The following is a 24,349-nucleotide window of genomic DNA, read 5'->3' on the forward strand; positions in this document are numbered from 1 at the left end:
CAAAATTGTCACAATGGAGGGTGCARTTACGGCAACATATCACACTGGAAAACAGGAAAAAACCTACAGCTCAGACCTGGGCAAGGAAAACCTGCCATTTATCTTATCAAGACAAAGCACATGCATCAAATTACTCCCATGCTTCAAGACCTCTCTTATGTATGAGCATCAGCAAAACTGACTGTACATTAGCACCCAGTCAGCAAACAAAAAGAGGAGACTTTTCTTCTCTACTTACTGTTGGTTATAATCCTCCTGTTTCTCTTTCCTCTCTAGATAATTCCACCAGGAGTGTATTCACATTAGCAGACTTATCTACTTGACCTGGATAGTTTCTTTCCCTAAGCTTTCTCTGTAACAAAGAGAAGAAAGCAGACCCTGCCAGCACATCATTCAGAGCAGCTCATGGCTTAGAAGCACATTTCTGGCTGTTCCCCACTCTCCTACAACAGCCTGGCAAGATGAGCTTCCTAACCCAAGCCAGGTGCCTAAAATCAGGTGGTGTGCTTATTTTTTCCTCTTTTCCCTATTGGGACTACACCTGTGAGTGGTCACCCTCGTCATTAAAGGTCATATACATAATTGGTCATTTTTTCCCCAGTCTTTAATCAAAAACGGGACACTATAAAAATAGAAAGAAATGGTATTGTAGGAAGTTATACTGTAAAACAGAAACCATTTAGGAGAGGATGAAATACTTTCCAGTGCTTTAACATGGCTTTGGAAATTCATCAAATTACAAATTGTTAGTGTCCCTTTAGGCAATCTCCTGCAGCAGAATAAATCTTGGACTCAGGCCTCTCATACAACAAAAGCGACCTTGGATGAAAGCCACAAAGATGGCAACAAAATAAACTAGCATATGTCCTCTGACATGATGTTTAAGTAGCTGGTGCTTTTTTATGCAGCAGAACTGGCACAAAGTAAAATCTGGAATTAAAAATCAACTACAACCCCCTCCTGAAATGAAAAGTTAAAGAAAATGAACCCCTTTTTTTCTAAAACCAGGAAAAGAGCAAAGATCATGCTGGAAATTGAGCATTTAGAGTTTATGAATAACACTCTCTTTTTCTTGTCATAGTTAACCAAGTTAACATTATGCCTTCTATATCTTCCCCAACCTGCTATACAGTTACAAAATCTCATTCAATCTTTGAAATAAATTCATTCAGTAACCGGGTCCTGAAACACAGAAAAAATTGCTCAAGACCTGTTTAAAAATGTTTTACATAATAGTCTATCTAAAGAAGGGAACAGAATAGTAAGAAAATCGCATAATTAATATTCTATGTCTGTGGTAATATCTATTGATAGAAAAATCTGGCTTCATTATGCACTTCTTGCTAATTCAGTATATCACAACCACAAACAGTGGTAACCTCCAAGAGGCATGCATATGAGAGGAGGAAGACAGAGGAATCCAGGATCACAATTAAGTGAGAATATTTCTGTGTTTACAAAAAGCAAACGCTGAAGAGCTAAGGAGATATCCTTATACCCTGGAAGACCACTGCATCTCAAAGCTATATAATAGATACAAAAGTGAGAGGATAACAAAACCTTATCAGAGCAGATGGGAGATAAATACAAGCACTCTCCTCCACCCTTCCATAACAGGCAGCAAGGCATGATTTGCAACCACAAACAGCTGCTACTTCAGTCATCCAGTAGCAGTTGGTTTTTAGTATGTGTATTTTATTAGAAGTATCAATCATTCAGTAATAGAAAATACCATTTACAACAGTCAGGAGGAAGCAACCACAAGAAGCAAGGTAGCTTGAGAATACGCAGAATTCTCCCTTCTTGAAAGAACAACCTTTGGCAACTCAGGAAAGTCCTTTAGTTCCTCCAACCTGGTGGATCAAACAGTCCTGGGTTCTGAAATCAACCGTACTTAGAGGTAGGAGGAGCACAATGGGAAAATATTAGCAACCTCTTTACCTTATTCTACTTGGAAACTTACCTTTATGAGAGAGATCAGTAATCATTTTAATTAAGAAAACTATTCAATAAATATTCTGTAACTGAACATCAGGAAAAATACCTCTTCCTTGGAGCAATTTCCATGTTTGCTTTCCCAGTGACATTAACGCTCAGGGAAGTTCTTGTGCATGGACTCTCATTTGGCCAGGAGATTTTTTTGTCCACACTAATGTACACAGATCCTGTCAGTATTTCTTCAAGACAGTAATATCAATTGAGCTAATCTAGCTGTATATCCTGAGTTCTTATTCAGCAGAATTCAACAGTCGTGATCCTTCTTGTACTGAGGAACCAGACTCCATGTAGCCATTTAATCTCGCTTCATGCTGACAGATTTCTGAGAGGTCTGTACACAGAAGTGAATGGTGATAGCTGGTTCCGTTCAGTACACATTCAGAAACATTATGGTGTCCTCTGATTACTCCTGTTGCAGTCTTGTTCAGCCCCTGCATCCTCCAGAAAGATGCTTTGAACAAGAGGAAAAAGTGACACAGGGTTTGCTTTCTCCATACACATGTAGCTCTTTCAGAATACAGCCAGAAATGCTACTGAAGTAAAAACAGTCACCCCACAGGTGTGGACAAATCCCTACATAATGGTGCAGCCYTTTAAATCCATCATGGCACTCTGCACAACAACCAGTCAATGCAGAATCAGGTGCAAGGCAATGCATGTTGTGCTAAAAAGGACTGTATGGATTATTTATTGCAGTTGCATCCTCTGCTGTACAAGGTGCTGGGAGATAGAAGGCCAATATCTTTAATAATAAAGAAAAAAAATCATTATTCATAAATGGATCTGACCTTCTCAAGCTATATATAAATTTTTATCCTGAATCCCATTTATATGATTATGGAGTTTCCCTCATGTGCACACAAATCCACGTAGCTTTAGCTCTACCAAATGAAGCATAAATTTGCTAGGAACTCAAATGGGAGTGGCTTAAGTCCCAGAGATTTCATCAAATAGATAATTTAAATTAGCAGTTCTACATACCTGATCCCAAGAGAAAGCAAAAACTGATCATCTTTCCTCTTGCTGGGAATTAACTCCCCCCCCAACCCAGCCCCCCCCCCAAAATACAACAATTCCCATTTTAAGGGTTCTGGAGTTAGAATTCAGCTTAAGAATGCAACTCTGGCTAGAAGATGATCAATATTTTGTCAGAGGGCAGAAGGAGGCATGAGAACAATATAGTTACTACTGTCAAAAATATCCTCTTTATAGAGTCTGTTACAATTGGCAGTCACAACCTAGAAGTTCACAACTGATCCAACATGTTTGTTAATACCTGCACAGAGGCTATATGCTTCACAAAATGCCTATACACAACACAGATGCTACTGCGGGTCACCTGGAGTTCTGCTCCCATGTGATCGAGTTCACTCCAAAGCCTCCAGAGGGATTGACAATTGGCATATCATTCATCACCTAGCGGAGAAGCATTTTTCGACAGCAGAACTCTTCACACCAAGCAACCCACACAGGATAAAATTAACCGATGTCACCGCTAGACAGATTAAAATTGCAGCTCAATAGAGGAACTCACTGTTACCAAGCAATTTCATAAATGAAGTATGTTCTGGCAGAGCGTCTCTGAAAGGTATTGACAGTGATCCAGACACTAGAACCTAGTAAATTTCTTGGGTGAAATCCTGGCTCCGTTAAAGCCAATGGCAAAACTCCCAGGCGCCTCAATAGAGCCAGGATTTTAATCTCTCATGCCAGTTGCAACACATTTCTATAGCCTTGGGCAAACTATGCTAACTCTACCTCCCCAGTTATAAAAATGGGTCACTACTAACCACTGCTCTTAGAGATACTGTGAGGGATTTGCAAAAGTGCTTTAGCAATCATGAGCCCTAAACAGAAAAGGGAAGGATTATCAAAGAGTGCAAKCCAGCAAACAGGCTACTTCTGCAACTCGTAGTCAGGGAAATACTCCATTGATATAAGTACCAGGCTCACTGTTTCAGGAAGATTAATCTCTTGTCCTGTGGAAGCTGGGTAAAAATATCATATGCATAGAAGATTGGTCCAAGCTCTGCTGCAATCCCCTTTCACAAGAATGCAAAATCAGTATCTTCATTATTTTGATATTTTGGAAAATTGTATTTGTATGATCATTTATGGTCTCATGCACTTCATATGCCAATTATGCTCCTTCGTAGGCAAATTATGCATGTGAGTAGCAGTCGTAGCAAGTCTGAGATTAACAAACACCCACTGCTACACAAATGTGCACACTAACTTCGCGTAATGCACACATTTGTTAAAAATTAATTCTGGTGTGTTCTTGCAAATAAGTTTTATGGTTGTATGAAGAGAGGCTATAAAATGAGATTGGGCTCCTTGGTAGGTGGCATGTTACACACTTTTTAAAGAAATATTACTCCTCCCATATAAATGCACAACAGATGTAACATTCGACCTAAGCAATAAGATTTATTACTATTTTTAAAACAAATTCAGCACAGCTTAAGAGAACACTGTACAGAATTCTTTTAAGTTAGGAAGAGGTTCTTCTTGTCATCAGTGCATGTTTTGCATTTGCTAATTCTTGCCCTCAAAGCCAACTCAGTGTAGTATTTTAGGCCTCTAACAAAAGTGATGATCCTGCAATCCAATCTGCTAACATAGCACAGAATAGTCTCCCTCTAGTCACTGCAGGCATGGACTCATATCTCTTTTAATAAGTAAAAGATATCAGCATGCCCTCTTTCTGAGCCCAAAAATATTTCAGGTAATTTACGTTAAGCATATTACCAGCAGTACATGCAATCCAAAGCAATTTTCACACATTGTTTGGCAATGAAAAAGTAAAACATTACAGCTGTGATCAAACAATGGAGTTTCATTTATATTGTTTTATATTCATTTCTTTACCTCATGCACTTTTGTATATTTATCTTGTTTCATATTTTCTTCAGAGGCCACAGTTCTTCTGTTTTCTAAAAATAACCTGCCTATGCATAATCTTCTCCTTTCAAAACACTGTTGATCTTCCTCTTGTTAGGTCCATTTCCAAGATCTCTGCGTGTGGAAAGCAGTGAGAGAGGGATATGTGCAATTTTACTAACACAAACATGTTGAAAATACCTCAAAATAAGGGACAGTTCTGGAAAAACACCTTAAATGGTAAACAGTTCTGTGAAAAATCAGTAGGCCTACACATCATGTGGTAATCTTGCATTTTGAGTGAGGGCAAGAAACATGAAAATCAAAACATAACTGGACGTAGTATTAAGATCACATTTAAAGGAAACAGTTTTGCTGCTCAACAGCTTCATCTATTAAATCATTTTTCAGATTTTGCATTTCACTGCATATTGCATAATCCAGAATGGTCCAGCAGGCAGCCCCTGCACAGTCCTCTCCACTTGTCTCAGGAGAGCTGCCACTGTGGAAATTAACATTGGAGAAATCGATGCATCTGAAAGTACATCTCCTACCACACTATGCACATAGCCAAGCATTTAAAATTGTGAACTTCCATGCAGCCTATTAAGAGAATCTCAGCACTGGTATTCAGCTTCCACTTCATTTTCCCTGATACAGTTAACTATCATCTTCTAGCCAAAATCACCTTCTGATCCTCATCAAGTTCAAAGCATTGTCCCAAACTTAGGGCTGCCCAAGAAGTCAAACACATTCTCTTCCTGGAGAAAGGCAAGGCACAAAATTCTTGGGCACTTGTCTAGATGACCCAGGCAAAATTGGGAACAGTGCAGGATCTAAAATCATATCAAACACATCATCTCAATTTAAATGGATACTTTCCCAATTCCTACATCATCACAATTACAAATGCCTGGAGGTTCTCTTTGAATCACTGTTCTCCAAAGACATTAGTCAGGGAGTGGGTGGTCACTTGGGTCCCTTGACATGGGGCACTTTAGGTAGTTTTTTAGGAGATATGTTGACAGTCTTTAAGAAAGGCTGTAATGCCACTGTCTCCCCTAGGTAACTGCACATCAGCCAGCTTCTAGRACAAGAGGTTCCCAGATCTTTTGTAGGGATGCATCAGTTCTGTGCCAGGAAAAAAAATCACACTAAGTTTTCACCTTTCATTAAGAGCTGTCAAATTCAGGGTACTGACACATGGACAGATGTTGCATGTTCCATTTAAAAAGCATCTGAGTGCATTTGCAGTGAGCATTGTGATTAGATCCACAGACCAGGGAAGTTTCTACCTGTCTAGTGCACAAGCACTTGCTTACAGCAGTAAAAGCAGTTGAAGAGATGTCTAAAACAAACAGCTCAGCCTGTTTCTATATCCCCTTTAGGATATGGCTTTCTGCTAAGGCTTTGTGGTGTCTGGAACAGTGTCTGGCTTCCTCCAACACACTGGGAATGTCCATCTCTACTGTATCCCATCTGTTTGGGGTAAGACTTGACATCCAAAAGAAGAGAGTGCTGTTTTCACTCATCCTTTCAAGAAGTCAGTAGCTATACCTGCTGTGTGCTTTGCTGTGATGAGGAAAAGATGATTCTCTGTCCACCTGCAGAGATACAGGGCCTCTCAGACTTGGAAGAATGTCCTCATTCAGAGGCAGAGATCCGTGAGCAGCTGACCACCAGACTGCCTAACATGTTCAAAAGACTGACTAGGGCATATAGCACAATTAGGCTTGTGTAATCCATTACAGTAGTGCATTCTTACCTATCCTTTGAGTAAATTTAAGTACCATGTTTGGAGATTTCGAAGTATCATTTTAAGATCCACCCCTATTAAGAAGCAAATCATGGAACTGCTCCTCTCAAACTGCAAAGATGAGGGGTGTTTATATTTCTGTATCAGCTGTACATGTCAAATGAGGGACTTTGTTCTGTAGATACACATGCAACAGATAGACCACATAGCTTCATGACCAAAAGCACTTAAACTTTAAGTTTTATCTTTTCAGATATTTTGAATATCCCCTGAAATGTCTGATAACATAATGGTTGGCAAGGGGAAAGAAAGGAGGGAGAAAAATGGGCTAAAAGGTATTCTGGAAACAAAGGATAGTTAATCATTCGTGTTGTCTGCAATTCCTTTGGCTCACAAAAGTCTCAAGACAGACTCCTGCTTTATAATGACAAAAAGTCCTCTACTGCCTTACCTTCTCTCATCTACAATATATGATGGAATCCAGAGATACAAACTGCTTGTACTTCATAGGCAAATGGCATGTCCTATAGCAGTTCATTTCATATCTCCCCAACAGCCCATAGGCACGGTTCCCCCCTAAAGCAAAGAATATCACCATATCATTGTGTCACTTATTCTCTCGAAGCACATCCATTTCAATCAGACTGTGCATGTGTGGGGTTTTTTTGTTTTGTTTTGTTTGGTTTGTTTCTTACTTTTTCCTTAGCTTGATATTCTCCTCTCTTCCTGGAGCTGGCCATTTTGCTTTGTTATACAAGCAAACCACATACTTCAACTTTGAAAGAAAAAGAGCAAAAAGAAGCAGCCAAAACATGTGGTGATTCTTATTTTCCTTTTAAGAGTGACAAAACAGCATTTGAAATTCAACACCCAGGATCAGTTAATTTTATCTGAAAAAGAAGCTTATCGTATAAGTTAACATTTGCTATGATTATAACCTATACAATGCCAATTTCATACGTAAAGTCCCCATGGTGCCCATTTAAGTTATCTTCACACTCTGGGAACATGGGCATGGGGCAACACAGGTTACTGGTTATCAGCCTTTGTTTTATTTTACAATACATTCATGAGTCTGTATTTCCAGCGGCAACTAGATCATGCTTGGTTAGCCGTTGCTGGTATTTGAAATTCAATGATTACCTTGGCTTCAAAGCGAGACAGTAATGCACATTTGTGTTACTCTCCCTTTAATGTAGTACAAAGCTGGACACAACTCAGGAAGAAATCCTTAAAATCCATTACCTATTTATGATCATGTACAAACGGATATTTATCATGTTAAAAGAGAACCATATGTTAAAGGGGAGGCTAGAGCCCAATAAATCTTCTTGAATGAAATTCCTTTCAAAAAAGGAATAAAATAATTAATGTTTGCTTTTGCCAGTAGAAACATTTGCTCATGAATCTCCTGGGAAGGGAAGGGCATTTAACCCTTTTACATGCCATCCCCTCAGACATCTCTGACCTCAACTGAAAAATAAGACAACAAAGATTCCCGACTCCATGCTGATGATTAAATTTCTTGTAAGAAACATCTGGATGAAATTTTCTTGGCAGTTGACTGGAAAAGTGTACAAGAAGCAGAAACAGGGAGCAGCCATAGTTCAGCTGAGTGACACAAAGATGATGCTGTGCAAAAGCAGATTTTTCCTTGAGCACATTAACTTCTAAATATTAGTTTGTGACTGTGCAGGCAACCTCATTAGTAGAAGAAAAATAAATCCCTTTTCTACTCTGCATGTCAGTGTAGAGAGGGAAAAAGGGCTTTGAAAGAAATCTCACTTGACAGACTCATTTTTATAAATAAATTAATAAAGGCCTTAAACATTTCACCTGCCTAATTCCTAACTTCGATTGCCAGGTAAGAGAAAAGTCGTCAACAAACTTTAGTTCCAAAAACCACTTTTTAAATTTGTGAATGATTTCAAAACTTCTGTGGTTTCCGAGAAATTCACCAACAAACTTGACGTAACGCCTTCCTACCATTTCAGCCAATACTAAATTAGCAAAAGTGACCAGTGATTTTCATGGCCTGACTTTTAAAACAGAGGTGTGAGGCCCTGCTCTCTGCTGTTTGAACTTAAAGAGCCTAATGCAGCCTAATGCAGTTCAACATATTGTTGAGTTTTGAAAATATAGACCCTGTGCTTCTTACAGTTTTCTATATGTACAACAGACCTAGAAGAGGGAAATTTTCACTGTTGCTATTGAATGAATAGCAGCAGGGAAAAACCTACACGAACCAGGCCCATTTTCCTCTGCAGCTACTGTGAAAAACAGGAGCAGCAGAGAACAGCACTGGAGAGAGTCTGACACAAAGACTCAGGAACACAGAAAGCAGCCAGGAACCTCCTGCTCCCTAAGTGYGAGCATGAGGAGATCCCAGGGTATGGGGCAAGGAGAAAGACAGAGACACTATGGCCTTGTCCTGAAGCCAGGGAGTAGAGAGCTTCAGATTTATCAGACTGAAATATTATTACTCCGACATGTATATAAAAAATGAAAGCTTCAGCACAGAGCAGGGCCAGTAATCTGCAATTCTTTGCAATTGTTGAAAATTTGATGGGGTAAAGGAAGGGCTTTGACTTTTCAGTTGAGGCACTGCTCCAAAGAAATACTTATCCACATGTGGTTAGCATTGCTCAGTAAATGTATTTAAGTCACAGAGAAATTAACATACAGAGACAAAATCTGGATTAAAAAGTCTCCAACCCAAGCTTCAAGATGCTTACACTTTCTAAAGCACCCCTATTTATTTAGTCTATACCACTGTGATCTAGACAAGGGGCACCTATCCAAATTAGATTTCTCATATGGTAAGTTTCTCACTACATGAACATATTCACAAAGGTCCAGTAACATGTATYTGAATTTATGAGAACTTGATCTTTGAGATTTAGGAAAAAAATCTGGCAGATAATTAAATTTCAGCATGGGACAAGAAGAGCCAAATGGAATGCAGAGCAGAAATTCAATCACAGAAGTGCAAGAGTAAGAAGAAAAAAGTTTTGGAGCTGTTTTTCCTTCTACTGAGATAAATAAAATATTGTAAATATTTTGTACTACATTGTTCAGTACCACCACTGGAATGGTAATGAATGAATAAAAACAGAAGAGCAGTTTACAGGAGCCCAAATAAAATCCAATATTCAGTGAAAATAGTGAAGATAAAAAGTTGCCATGTAAAACATCTACATGCAAGGGCCACACCACTTCTGCAGGCAAGAGGTAATATCAATGTAGACTTAGGATATAAACCTGCCAGGTCATGTGTGCCATTACAACTCACGTGAGTTGATTTCATGGCTAGGGGAAATAAATTAAAACCACTGTATCAAGGGAAAATCTGCATTTTGTTAAGACACTTTCATGCCGCCAGTGTATGCTTTACAACTACAACAGACGCTTCCCTATACACGTTTGGTCTGCACCAAATAGGGAAGATGAGATAACATTCTGAATCCAGCAATGTGTATGCAACCAACGAACAATTAAATTATGTAGTAAAAGGCAGATAACAGGAAAACATGGACCCAAGACTTACAGTGTATCTAGAAATGTCCTTMCACTTAAAAAATTATAATGCACTCCAAAATTCATTTGTTCAGGCAATCCACGTACAACAGAAGGCACTGTTATCCATATGAATCTATCAATTCTGCACAGCAAAAACCTGAGAAGTGCAACTCAATTAGATGCAACCTGGTCCCCTCCCAGTCATTCAGGTTCCTTGAGGACAAATGTTTCCTTTTCAGTYCATCAAATTATAAAAACACCACAAGAATTTGTACATTACAGTAGCTGGTTAGAAAGAGCATTCTGGTGGGGGAAGCACACTGCTATATTCCAAGAAACCTTCAGCAGTATTAAATTACCCTCCCCTATCACTCAGAAGTCATGATGATTTTAATAAAATGTAACGATGAAACCCTTCCCATTGGCCTTTGCAGCTTCTCCTTCAGTTGCCACCAGGATTATTTCCAGCAAAGTTAAATGCTGTGATCAGTCCTTTGTTGTCAAATGTGTAGCCACTTTGTTGTTCTATTGTCTTAGTCTCTAGAATTCAAAGAAGGGAAAAGATATGAAAAATGGTCTATAGAGAATACTTTTGCCAGAGATAATACAGTTCAGCTAAGAATGGAAAGTTGCCGAGTCAAAATTTGATTCCCTAAATGCACTGAGAGCAATAAATTACACTCAGATTYTCTTTAAATGCATAAACACACACATCTCTAGAGCAGAACTGAGAAATTAATCCATTACAAAATAATTGTATGTGACACTATTCTGCATGCTTCTCGATTAAACTAGAAGTTATCTTCCACAATGAAAGCTTTTTAAACTTCCAAAACCTTACACTGACTGTGAAGGCAATGTTAGTGATTAAAAAGTTACAAAGCTGTTAAACACAAAATGATCTACAGTAATTTTCACTAATGACTGGTTGACAGCTAGGTATTGCCTTCATTTGCTCTTCATTTCAAATGTCAGATTGCACACAACTASTTTGGACCCTGTTCAAACAGCAGCATATGTCAATGAGGAGGCAATTAATTAGAGGCAACAGTAACCTCTCTGAGTAACACACGCTTCCAGGCAAGGAATAATATGGGCACAATTTCCTACTCACACTGCTCAGGCCTCCTGTATGACTCACATTAATTAGCACAAAGACTCATTCTCTCTGTTSTTGCAGATGAGATGCAGTTCCAACATCCCTGCAACACATAAAATGGCCCAGGAGAAGTGACTCACCTGCAACAGTTCGCCGGTGTTCTGCTAATGTATAAATTTCCTGTAGCTGTTTCTTCTGATCCTCACTCAACGGTGCTGTCAGCGAATGGTACCAGCCTGCATCTCGGCTCTGCACCGCTGTCGGAACAGGAATGTATGAAAAGTGACAGCCAGCTTACACGGCAAGTCCATTTCAGAAGAACAAAATGTAACACGCAGAATCCCTAGTTGGTTTAAAAACAGAATGTGCACTGCACTGCAAAAAAGATCTAGTATATCCATCAGTTTGTTAGAACAGAATCCCTCTGTAATAGAAGCAATCCATTTGGGGGAACTTAATTACACGCTCTGCTTTCTGAAACAGGGAATTAACAATGCGGCCATTATTCACGGGCAATGATGAAGTTAATCTTTTAATTTAAGACTCATATCAAAAATAAAAGTAACAGGGTTTGTCAAACATTCTGGAGAAGGAGAAAACAATTTTTCCATTACGATTTTAACGTCTAGACAGTGACAAATGTTTCTACATATAGGATTCTCTCTAGTGACTGAGACCCACACATTTAGGCTGTGGCTGAAAAGTTCTGAAAGAGAACATGAAGAGAATTAGTTTCAGGCTGTATTTGCTGCCATCTGCTTTTTGTGGTACTCGCTAGCCAAACAATTTTAGGACTAGCATTAGAAAGTAAAATCATGTTTTTCAATTTCAATAATCTAAATTTTTACTCATAACACAGAAAAGGGTTTTCACCAATGATGACCATAGACATCTCCAAACCATTTTGTCATGTTATAGCATTCTGCCAACTAGCATACACCTACCTAAAAGTGCTTGTGCAAAAAACTGGTATTCATCAACACCATTTTCAAGGTCAAGAGGTGTGCTGAACCCTTCAAGAGCAGTCTCTTCCAAAGCGTCTTCATCCCAGTCATCGTCATCGTCATCATCGTCCTCCTCCTCTCCACCACCATCACCACTGCCTCCACCATGGTTCTCTTGCATCGCCTGGCTCACTTCATTTGCCTCCTCCTCATCACTTGGTATTTCTTCTGCAAAAGCATTGACTTATTTTGTAAAATACAGTTTAAAAATTATTAAGAAACAATGACTGATGAATGAAGAACAATGAATGAATCTATTTTTTCGGTTGAAAAAGAGACCCTCTGTTAATACCCCTCCCTCTTAGAAGAACTGGAGGAATGAAGCTGTTAAAATGTTTCCTACATTCAAGATTAGTAATACTTCTGTTTCTAGCAAGAACTGGGGAATGTGAAACTGACCTCTTTTTTCTTTTTTCATGTGTGCACAGTCATTGCGCAACCATAGAATCCTGAAATTTTGAGCAAATTTGTCTACGATAGTGTCCCATCACTGTGCTTTTTAAATGATGAACAAATAAAGACTTGCACATACTTTACAAATTGACACAAAATAAAGAGAAAACTAGATGGACACCAAATGTCCTGCTTGCTGTTCTTCAGCGTGYTCCTTTACTAGCTTTACTTTCCATCCTGTTTATGAAACAACTGTTATACCCTGGATTAAAAGCAACTCCAACATGCAATTATAAAAACTGCTATTTCTCACTTAAGGAAAAATATGTCTGAGTTATAAACAAAAACAAAACAAAAATTCTCCCCTCCAATCCCAAACCTTTAGTTCTTCCAGTGTTAACATGATAGACAGAATAAAGACAACCATATCTACAATAAGCAGAGGGACAGAACCACAGCACACAGATTTGAAAATTACTGTGCAGTTTCCATACTGTATTCCTATGCATTGAGAAGAATTCTGTAATTCCATTCCAGAATAACCATGTGTGAAATTTTAATGGATTATATAATCTGCTTAAACCCAATCTAATTTTCAGACCTCAAACCATCTATTTCCCGTTGCAAGTCAAGTAGATTCACATGTATCTGCCTGCAAAGTTGTCCAAAAATTTACTCCTCCTAACTCCTTCTCCCACCTATTCTTTGGACAGTTTTTTCCTTCTGCCAGCCACAGTAATAAGAGGTCTGTCTATGCAAGGAACCTTCAAACATCTGAAACACACTTTTCAAATCACTGTGTGCCACTTTCCATCTGGACCAAGACGACTTGCCAGGATTTCTTTCAAAGTTCACTGAAACAGGTCTTTAAAACAGCTGGCTACCAGGAACAGTTTCTTTCCAGCAATCAAGAGTATGGCCAGCACAGTCCTGGCAAATGCCTGCTACCTATGTGAGACAGCCTTGGGTGTTGATGGATGCAGCATATTCACAAAACAGCACAGTGGACTTGCAAGTTTTATTGTTACTTCTAAACCAAAACTACCCTTTCACAACATGTTAGCTATTATACATGGAAATAGGGCTTTTGATTACATTTTGGGAGGAAAAATCAATTCCTAAGGTGATCTTTCAAGCACCCAGTAAGCCTAGCTATTTTCAGCAGACTAATGAGTCTTAGAAATGAACTGCCATTTCTTTCCCCCTTTAAATTAAATCCAGACAAAATCCACAGTGTGAAAAGGGGAGATTTTACCATTATCTTCTGCAACGTGTTTTTCATCTTTGGCATGATCCTCATGTTCTGTGAGTTCTCGTGAGGCGCAAACTTGTTTTAAGCCCAGGAAGAGGAGTAGGATTGAAGGGACAATCTGCGCAGCCACAGCATCCACTGCAGGTGGTCGGTTCTGCAATTCCATTAGGATGCTCAGTCCTATTATACACATCTTTCTGTCATGGAGTCTAAAACAACACACACTTGTTATACAAAAACAGATTTCCACTGCACAGATATGCAGAGAAAAATAACATTGTTGCTCCACTCCTAAGCACTACTTCAGCTAAAAGTCCTGGTACTTGCCATGGCAGAAGACAGAGACAATGTCATAGAGACCACCTGTCTTAAGTCCATATTCTAAGCTCCTAAATACATTTKTCTTTTGTTCTGAATGCAAGTTCCCCACTGGAAGGTACTGTATCCGATAACAATTACATACCTTTTAGGCACTGGCCAAATTCCTGGGACAATTGTTTGTGATTCCCAAATGCACAGTTTGTAATGCTAAATAAACACTGTCTAATGATTATGTAAAGTACCTTGTCTTTAGTAAAACATTTGATATAGATTATCATCATCCAATAGGACAGAAAATTAATTTGCATTGGCTTAGATAGGAGCGCTGTTGCAGGGACTGAAATTAGCAAAAAGACTATCAATAAAGAGTAACAAGAAGGAGGAATGCACGGAATTGTGGGGTGCTGTTAGGGAATGCCACAGGGCTTGCTGTATTTAAACATATTAATGAGCAGTCCCTCAGAACAGCTGTATTACGCATTCAATTTCTGACACTAACTTGAGACATATTGCTAACTCCAGTGAGAGTAGAGAAATAATTCCACAGCGTCAAGAATAACAGGAAGTACACTCAAATGGGGAACTTGCAAATGAGTAGACCCCATGAAAACAAACAAACAAGCAAACAAACAAACTATAGGTAAATGAAGGGAGAGAAACGCATGAAATAAGTAGCAGAACGATTTTTATGTGCCCATAGCCAGGAAACTAGGTAAGAACCTATGCTCTTAAAAATAATGATTTATTTTGAGTTCTATAAACAGAAGTCATTTGCAAACAAGACAAGGAAAAACTCTCTAACTGCCTCTACAGACAGTCTTAGGTCCTACTTTAGGATACTGGAAATGCCAGTATTCAATTCTTCTCTAACACTGTGGTATTTTATTATTAAGGGCTTGAGAGGAGGTTGTTTTGTTTGAACTATTCAATTTGATACTGACAGATTCTTTGCAAGTCTTCTGCAGGACAAGTAGCTCCAGCAAAAATGACCCGACAGAAGCAAAGCAAACCTCCAGAGCTGGCTGCTATGCAAGTTTCTCTCCCCCTGCATCCACGCTTCAGTTGATCTTAGCAAGTCTTCCATCCATGCACTAGCATGGCACTGTTAGCACAGCTGCAACAGGATGGGGCAGAAAAGCAAGAGAGCAGGGGAGCCCTTATAGCATTTTTAACTGTTTCCAACTGGTAGAAAATGGCCATCCTCCAGACTCCTGGTAGAGTCTGTTTGGAATGAAAAAGACAAAAGTTGAGAGGAAACTATGAAGATGTGCATGAGAGCCCGTACTGTTATAACAGAAACAGCAATAAAACTTATAGGGGATCAGGTAGCTTAAGCCATCATTTCAAAAATTAATACAGAAATGCAATTTTAAAACTCTTACAATTTCATTACCAAAGATCCCATGTGACATACTACTAAACTATAATATTCAAGTGATCATGTATTACAGCTTTCTGAACTTTACATGTGCTTAAACAAGGCTGGGGATCTGGACRGGTTTCATTATACCACCTACTTTGTTAGTTCTGTTAGGGCTTAGTGAAATGTTTCCATTCTCAGAGTAGTTGACAGTAACAATAAATTATATAAGATCATGCATAGCATTATGACCACAGAAGTCCTTCCAAGAAAAACAATGTCGCATGTGTTAAAAGACATGCTTTGTCATGCTGGGTTTGACTGCTTCCCTCCATTACACAGGTCGAAAAATGCACCAAACTGCAAGTGGGCAAAGAGTGTCCTTCCATCATTGCTAACTGCAATACTCAAATACTTTTTCTCAAAAGGAAAGTGGCAAAAAAAAGAGGGCATACAAAGGAAGGAAACTGAAGCTGGGGAACAGGGTCTGCTTTCATCTCTATTACAGAGCAAAAAGAAATTGAATTAAAAGAAATTAATTCAAAGAAATTAAAGCCCTTAGTCGCCACAGTTTACCTGAAAACAAATTCATCACCATTTGCTCACATGTCAACATTGTGCAGATTAAAATTCTACCTAAAGATGATGCTGCCTATGAACAAAGCATAACTTTTATGGAACAGTCAACTTTACTGTAAGTACAAAAGGAAAGCACTTTCTTCACCTCCCCTCTCTGGCAGCACCTTTATGTAAGTCTTACCACAGCTCTGTAATCCATGCATAAGACTTCTATCCTGCATTTCACACTGGGAAGCCATGAAATTTCTTCAAGCCCCAAATGTATAATGAAGCATGAGAGTAGTTAACGTCACTTGGCACTACCTTTTATAATACATTTGCATAACCTATAGTCATATAATGCCAATTCCAAAACTCAACACAGTAAAAAGTCAAGAAATTGTAGTAATCAGTGGTTTAACTTCATATTAAATTACCTCTTCTGGACAGCAAACGAAAGTGGAAGACTCAAGCACTGCTGTTTAAAAGGTCATCATTGGGAATTAGTCAAATGGCCAACAAATACAGTATATTTGTCATGCTCCATTTTCAAGAATCTAAATGGAGAGTTGTAAAATGAACACATGACTTTGGAATATGTACATTATTAGAATGCCCTGCAGGACCAAAGAAATTGAGGCATCAAGCCATCTTTCGTGAACCTGAGCCAGAAGGAGACTTGTTTCTTCCACCTGTCAGCACAGACAAACAGCAGGATGAGCAWCCACCTTGGCAGAAGTTCAGCATTCTACCATGCCACAGCTGTATCAAGTACCAGCAAGATTCAACAAGCAGAACAGTTTAATGTCATTTATGTATTTTTGTAACAGCAAAGAAAGGCTTCAAGATCCTTCCATTCCCCTGCTATCAAAATGCTCACCATTTCAGCACCCTTTTGTCTGCACGAACAGGAGCCTCAATACAATTCTCTTTAGAGCTTTGTCCTTCAAGATCCCTACTTAYTTGCCCAGCAACACAGAACAGTCCTCCCTAGCAATCGCAGACTCCGTTTGATCCCTCAATGGCATATTAAGCATGGAGTGCTAAACATGCAAACTCTGAGTCGCATATGGCAGTGCAATGCACAACTACAAGGCAAGTCTATTTTTAACGAGCTGTGTGTGGTCTTCATAATCTGCAGGACCTTTTGGAGCTAATACACTTGTTCCAATACAAGATAAAAAGATCTAAGAATCTTTTGTATTTTAAACTGAGTTGAAAGTATTTCAAAGGGAAATCACTAAGCCTTCCTCTCCTTTACTGGTATGCTGTGCTCCTTTTATGTGAGGATCAAGTTTCTATTACATCAGTGCACTTCCTGGACAAACTGCAAATAATTAGCCAATTCCTTCAAGTTACAAAGTCGGAACCAAACTTGCTTTATTGTATAAGTTTGGGATTTTATACATGACTCCAAGAAAAGTAGGGTTTCTAACTATTTAAACCCCTATCAAATAAATCCTCTCATTCAGCTTTAAAAAAGAAAATTCTTCTTTTTCCAAAACAAAAGTTAGGTTTTCCTTTCACCCCGGTTTCCACAGAATAATTTTTAATAAAAGAATAAGTCATGCACAAGTTTTGCCCACCTTTCAGGCTCTCAGGGAAAAGGTGGAAAGCAGTGAGGAGCAAATGTTTTTACAAATGGCTTTTCAGTCCTTTGCCCTTATTCAATTTGAAGTAATTGTAGAAAACATATTTAGAAATAAATATAGCATGCTGTGGTATATGGACACACCCACAGATGTGTAATATCCATGATGACATGCTGGATTTATGCACAGTCTTATGATGAGTTCTGAGCTGTTCTTGCCTGGTTTATTTCTAACATTCCAAAATTCTGAACAGTTTTAAACAGTTTCCATATTTTGAATAACATGAAAGAACAGTTACTTGTCTTACTGCAATGGCTTTTTTTCCCCAGATGTATTATTCACATGGATTCCATTTCATGAGCACAGAAGTCCTACTAAAGAAATATTGGGCTCTTTTGGCCAGTGCTGTCTTTGAAGGTAATACCTTCAAATTCAGACATGAATGGGGATCTGCCTACAGAGCCTACATACACCAAAGCAGTCAATTTCTCTTCTATCTCCACATAGTTTCATTGCTAGTAAGGTAGTCTATGCAGCAAGTCTACACACTGCTGTCCCTTCATCTTAACGCCACTAAACTGCATACTTAGGACAGGGGAGGGAAGAAAACACATTTTCACACAGTACATTTGGTATGCATTTTTAAAATATTACAAAGGACATGCTGAGAGCAAAAGCTGGGTATACTAGTTGGTCACTGATTAACTGGGAGTCACTGATGTATTGCAATTATGAAGAAACATAATGTAATGCTACCATGTACCACACAGTGTAAAACCAAGAGGGACACTAAGGCACTAATGCAGCTGTACCAAGACAATGTATAATTCTGTTCAAGAAAGATGAACTCAAATAAGAACTGGTACAGAGAAAAGCTATCTGGATGACTGGGGAGTGGAGAAACCATCTTATAAGAGGCCCACTAGAGCCTGTTTATCTTGTTTAGAACTGGGAGAAATAAGACTGTGCCAGTAAAGAACAGGAAGGAAAAGAATGACAAGCTAAAGGATAAGGTATGCATCCTTGGGGTCATCCTGGGGCCTCTTTTGGCCCTGTGCTCATTCATGGCTCGACTCTTAACACACTGACACTTCACTTAGTGTGTTGGCATATACTCTACACAGAGAAGGCATGTTCTAAGCCTGTCCATATATCTGCAGTCAGATGTCATGCCTCCAATGACAAAATGTAACTCATAGCAGGAAGATGAGAGCTGTCAACTACATCTGACTGTCTGCTTTGCCCTTAAGTGGATTTGAAGCTCTCGCAGCCAGGCATCACATCTCAGCTGAGAGGCAAGCACTAACAATTGAGCACTGGACTTCAGATCCACACAGCATCAAGCGCATGACAGCCTTGGTCCACTCCCTCCACTTACTTTACAAATGTTCAGCTCCTGCCTAAGTGCACACTAGTTCAGTGTACACACATATTCAAGGGAGGTGTGAATGCACTTTACGTTCAGGAGTGTGCCAAACAATCAATACATCATTGGTGTAAGGATAAATATGCAAAAACTGACATGAACAACTGGCAGAGATTAAAACCAGAGTGTGGGTTTTATTTTTCACCGGAGGGAATAACGTTTTTTAACATTAAATGGAGCAGTTAAAAATATTTCAGAAAATACAAAACAGAAAATATGTATACATAGTATTTGAGAAAAAAGTTAACATTTCCCTGAAATCCTGCTGGTCAGCTCTGAATATTACTCTCAATGCATACTGGATCATCTCTTGAAGAAGCAGATAGTTCATGACTAAGAAACTTTAAAGAACTCTAATGTACAGTATGTATTGCACTCTCGTGTGTTACCTTGCAACACAGGAAATTCAGTGCATAACTCAACAGACAAAGAAAAAATAAATACACATAGGTCACCCTTACCTGCATCATAGCAATTAGACCTTGCTAGTGAGGGTTACTGTTATTTAGACTAACCTAGAAATGAGATCTTTTGCACCAGCATAACTAGGGATACAAGCCAGAAGTGAATAAAAAAAATCAAAAGCATGGACTTTGAAAAATAAAAACACAATACTTGCCCAAGAAAACAGTCTGTGTCATTCATCCACTGGTTTATGAACTGTGCAGTGATGGGCTCAGGATTGTGTGGAAATCTGATGTTCTCTAAGGTGTGTAGAAGTAGGTCAGGATTGTAGTAGAGTGCAGCTATGGCAACCTGAAGACACATAGTACGAAGCTCGCTTGTTTTAACTCCTCTTGTTAACCGCTCCAGAACAGCCTCCACAAAGAGTGGAATACACTGGGCATATAATTATGAAGGAGAAGGGGGGGAAAAAAAAGGAAAAAAAAAAGACATCATACATCCTGCCAGATTATACAAAAATTTAAAATACATTTATCAGAATCAACCTCCAGAGTTAGCTGAAGTCCAGGTATATTCTAAGAATGCATTCTATTCATTTCCTAGTATAAAAGCGTTTTAAGCCTCTGATTTCACGCTTATAAAAACAACTATTCTCTCAGCTAAAAATGCCAAGGTTATTCTCAACACAAAGGAGACTATTTGGGGCCATTTGGTGGAATTTGTTTAATCTGAAAAAAGTTTTAGAAAAGAATTCAAAGACATTCTCATCTTGAATAAAAACATCCAACAATTTTAAGACTAACACGCATTAGGAACTGAAATGAGCTAAAATTGCAAGAAAAAGAAAAAGTTTTACCTAATAAATGTAAAGTGATGTTAAATTTCTTTGAAAAGTTTGAAACAAGTAAGTTTATTCAGATAAAAGCTAGTACACACATACTTCTACCTAACAAAATAAGCACCTACATATATTTAAAGGTGCAGGTTTATGCTATACATTAATTTGGGAAGCATTATAAATGTTTCAGTTTGAGTTTCAGTCAATGTGCAACCATTTTAATTCACAGAGTTGTGGAGCTCAGTTAAGCCTTCCCCACACACTTACTTCAATGCAAATGCATGCAATACACTTTAATTCCTTCCAGATTTCTTCTAAAAATAAAATCTTTCAGGGAACATTTTTATCTTCAATTATTTCAGTTCTACAGTAGTGAAATTATATTGGTTTCAGCAAAATTAATTGAAAATTAACCACTGAAGTCCATGGATTGCACTGTGGCAACATCAAACATGATATGTGAAAGTAATTTAGGCTGGAGTGTTATGTAGAACATGAGACCAGAATTTAGCCCTTAAGAGAAAAAAATACACCATCTAAAGTGTGTTCTAAGGAACTCCAAAAAACTGAGATTATGGTTCTCCCAGCAACCACAGTCTAGCCACCCTCTACATACAAAGTTATTTATTTCCACGTGCACTGGGTAATTCAAAATATTCAAAATGACCAAGTTCATACTGCTTGGAGAAACAATTTCAGTAGTTTGATGTATACAATTAACTTCTCAACCACAACAGTCTTAACAATGTTTGTTTTGCATCAGAGGGAAAATCCTATTAGGAGAAAGCAGGAAAAAACAAGCCTGCACATCACACTATACTCTTATTGTTCAGTTTACCTTCACATTCCAGGCACGCCCACTAATCTCTAATCTCAAAAAACAAAACACAAACTCTCCTGAGCCCATTCACACCTTTCTATCTGTATTTCTTCCTTATTCCTACATTTTATATCTCCCTCAAATTCCCTCAAATTCTCTAATTCCAACTGCTTTTCTCAGGAATCATACACATATCATTAGACACCAGTAAAAAAGAAAGCCTGCTTAGTGTATATCACCTGGTCAATACCGCGTCCTTTGCATTGAAGAACAATTACTTCCAGGAGTTTGGCAGCATGGCACTCTGCATCTTCTCCTGCATCTCCTGTTAATACCTACCAATCCGAATGACAAATCAGTTTATCAATATTAATCAAAATCAGCTTTGAAAGCAAGTGCCCCTGTACCTCCATACATATATACTCAAACCTCTACATGGCATTTACATATCCATTCACCATATATTTTGGGATGAATTAAGAAAGATAAGAAATCATCTCTACAGGACACAAACAAGAAGAGATGGCTAAAGGTAAATTTAAAAATTCAGAAGAAATCTCTACAGCTCTTTATGAATGTTAGTATCTTTTATATGCTCTTTATTGCCTTTCCTTTTTTTAAGCAAAATGTTACCTAAAAGAATAATTGATGTTTTCTACATTCTGTTTTCACTTTGTGATTTCAGTTCTAATAGACACTGGCAGTTTAACAGCCTGGCAAAGTGAAGTCCTGTCTCTAGGCTAATTGCTGATTAAAAACAAGATGCATGCAATCACTCCATGTATATGTGCATATGCGTGAAACTGACTGTTTCTTCTCAGTTCATTTCAACCCCAGGGCCAGTGTCAATCAAACCTGACAAAGGAGCAGAATTCTCAAACTCATAAGTTTCCTGAAAACAAGCAGGTAGCTAGATGCAGAAGACTCTATAATGCCCCAAGTCAGAGAAAAGATGCAGTGTGATCTCATACTTTATTACACACAAGAGAATAGGTAAAAAAGAGAAATATTACAAATGTGGGAAGAACTTCAGATGAGTTCGCACCTTAGCTGACAATTAGAGCACCCAATCACAAGATACAAAACCCAAGGTAATCAAGCCTCATGAATTCCTCTGCTTACTGAAATAGCTGCTCATAGAAGAGAGTCAACATAAGCAACAGCACTGCAACTTTCTCCCACAAATGTTTGTGCATATACTTTCCTATAAAAGTACRTCACTTATAAGTGTGAAGGTGTTAGGTCTATTTGAAACTCAGCTGAGACAAAACTTCATTTTGTTCTGAAATGATCAGCCACCAACTGGCATGTTCAGGTCACTCTGTTATTCTGTATGGTTGTTAAGCACCACTAATAAGCATAACAGTAAGAATCAGAAGCCTTACCTTTTTACACATAGCGTAAATGATTTCTAAATTCTTTGGGTTAGACAGTAAAGTATCAGTGTCAATGGTCACATAATTATGCAAGAGCGGCATCATATCTGGGGAAGAAGGAGAACAAAAGAGAAAAAATTACAAACTAATCCCTAAAAGTGCTAACCAATAGGGCCCTAGTCCCATAATGTAATTCATTAGCTCAGATTCCTGAACATGGTTGGAAATTCAAACTTTGCAAGTCTATGCTAACAGAATTCTTTGTAAGGTGCGCTCTGCAGGATGCATTTTCAGAATAAGAAACAGAATAGGCCTACAGTTAATCAATGAATTTGTAATTTCATATTAACTTTGTATATATCAGTTTTCTTTGAGTTTAGGACCCCCTACAATAACTGAGCAAACTGACAGATTTGAACAAGCTTCTCCCAGCTAAATATGCTCTTGTTATACTCCCACACCAAACAGACGGTCAGGGTGTGACTCAAGTACATGATCATTTCAAACCAGGACACTAAAGGGAAGTGASCCTTAGAAGGTGGGATTTGGAGATGAATTCCCAAATGGTTGAAACATCAACAGAGYAGAAGTGGTCATACCTGCAAAGTACTCAAAGCAATCCTGCTGGAAAACCTCATATAAAACACCTAAAAGCTGCCACATTTGGGGTGAAATCATCTGGCATGTCAAGCTGTATGCCAAAGAGAGAATTTCTTCATAAAACTCTGGAGAGGAGAAACAATTTGAAGTAGGGTGCTGTAAAAGAGAAGTTTTGCTCACAAATACCATGAAATCTCAAATGCAAGCCCTAGGTCATACAGCAACTAGAAGACAGCATTTAATAGCTAAATCAATATGTAGAAAAATAATACAAATTGGAAAAGATTCTTTTAGAGAGGCCTTATGTTGGCTATAATTGCAATGATATGCACTGTTTTTCATTATAAATGTACACTGGAAAACTATATTACCACCACACCAAAGACATTGCTTTTAAACCACTTACTGCACAATACTTTTATTATCTCAACCTTTGTTTTTCTTTAAAGGCCTTATCACAAAGCGTGCAGCTTTTTAATACAGGAAACTGATAAAATAGTAATGTAATTATGGACTATGTCCATAAAATAGTAATTTAATTGTAGACTTTGTCCTTTAACATAATTAGCCAAAACTATAATCAGAGCTGCATCTTCTGCTTTAGATCTGACCTCCAATAGATAGTAACTGAYCTGACTGGTGTGAAAGAGGAGATCAGGAGAAACAAATCATAACTGAAAATTAACTTCTTTTTTTTCTCTAAAGAAGTAGCATAAAAAAAAGAGATGAAGTCCTGGACAGGAAGACAGTATTGTTCGCAATAATTAATTTTAAGAATTTTCTGTGTAAGGATGTGTAAGATTTTTCTAAAAATTAGTTTTAAAAGATACCTATAACATGTTTCTGCAAAACGAGGCCAATGATCTGTAAACAAATGCTCTCCAGCTGTTGAGTTATCTGAAATAAAAATATAAAGCAGTTTATTTAAAAAATCTAGAAAGAGAGTAATTTGATCAAGATATTTTACTAACTCCATTTAAGTGAGAAGTTCTTCAAAGCAAAATGCTTTTATCACTCTCTAAATTTAGCAATCACAAAAACATTATGAAATAAGGCCTCACTAATGTAAGTACTCACGTATTCAATAAGCAGTATTACTTTAGAACTTGTCACTTACAAAGTGTTCCGCTAYTTTAATATTTCTTAATT

General features: G+C 38.2%; 1 protein-coding gene across 3 annotated transcripts in view; it reads right to left on the bottom strand.

Moving 5' to 3' along the window:
- Window positions 1-7,810: 7,810 nt before the first annotated feature.
- IPO8 (importin 8) overlaps window positions 7,811-24,349 on the bottom strand; it is a 47,055-nt gene continuing 30,516 nt past the window's right edge. For all 3 annotated transcript variants that reach the window (XM_026070318.1, XM_026070316.1, XM_026070317.1), the window contains 9 exons: window positions 24,031-24,097; window positions 23,200-23,325; window positions 22,610-22,707; window positions 21,464-21,559; window positions 19,781-20,001; window positions 13,908-14,113; window positions 12,200-12,427; window positions 11,396-11,512; window positions 7,811-10,696 (listed from right to left, as the gene is read on the bottom strand). In XM_026070318.1, the coding sequence (XP_025926103.1) occupies window positions 10,599-10,696; window positions 11,396-11,512; window positions 12,200-12,427; window positions 13,908-14,113; window positions 19,781-20,001; window positions 21,464-21,559; window positions 22,610-22,707; window positions 23,200-23,325; window positions 24,031-24,097 (1,257 nt within the window). In that variant the 3' untranslated portion in view covers window positions 7,811-10,598. The remainder of the gene's footprint in view (window positions 10,697-11,395; window positions 11,513-12,199; window positions 12,428-13,907; window positions 14,114-19,780; window positions 20,002-21,463; window positions 21,560-22,609; window positions 22,708-23,199; window positions 23,326-24,030; window positions 24,098-24,349) is intronic.

Source organism: Apteryx rowi, unplaced genomic scaffold (genome assembly GCF_003343035.1).
Source record: "Apteryx rowi isolate R43461 unplaced genomic scaffold, aptRow1 scaffold_31, whole genome shotgun sequence".
In the NCBI taxonomy this organism is placed as follows: Eukaryota; Metazoa; Chordata; class Aves; order Apterygiformes; family Apterygidae; genus Apteryx; species Apteryx rowi.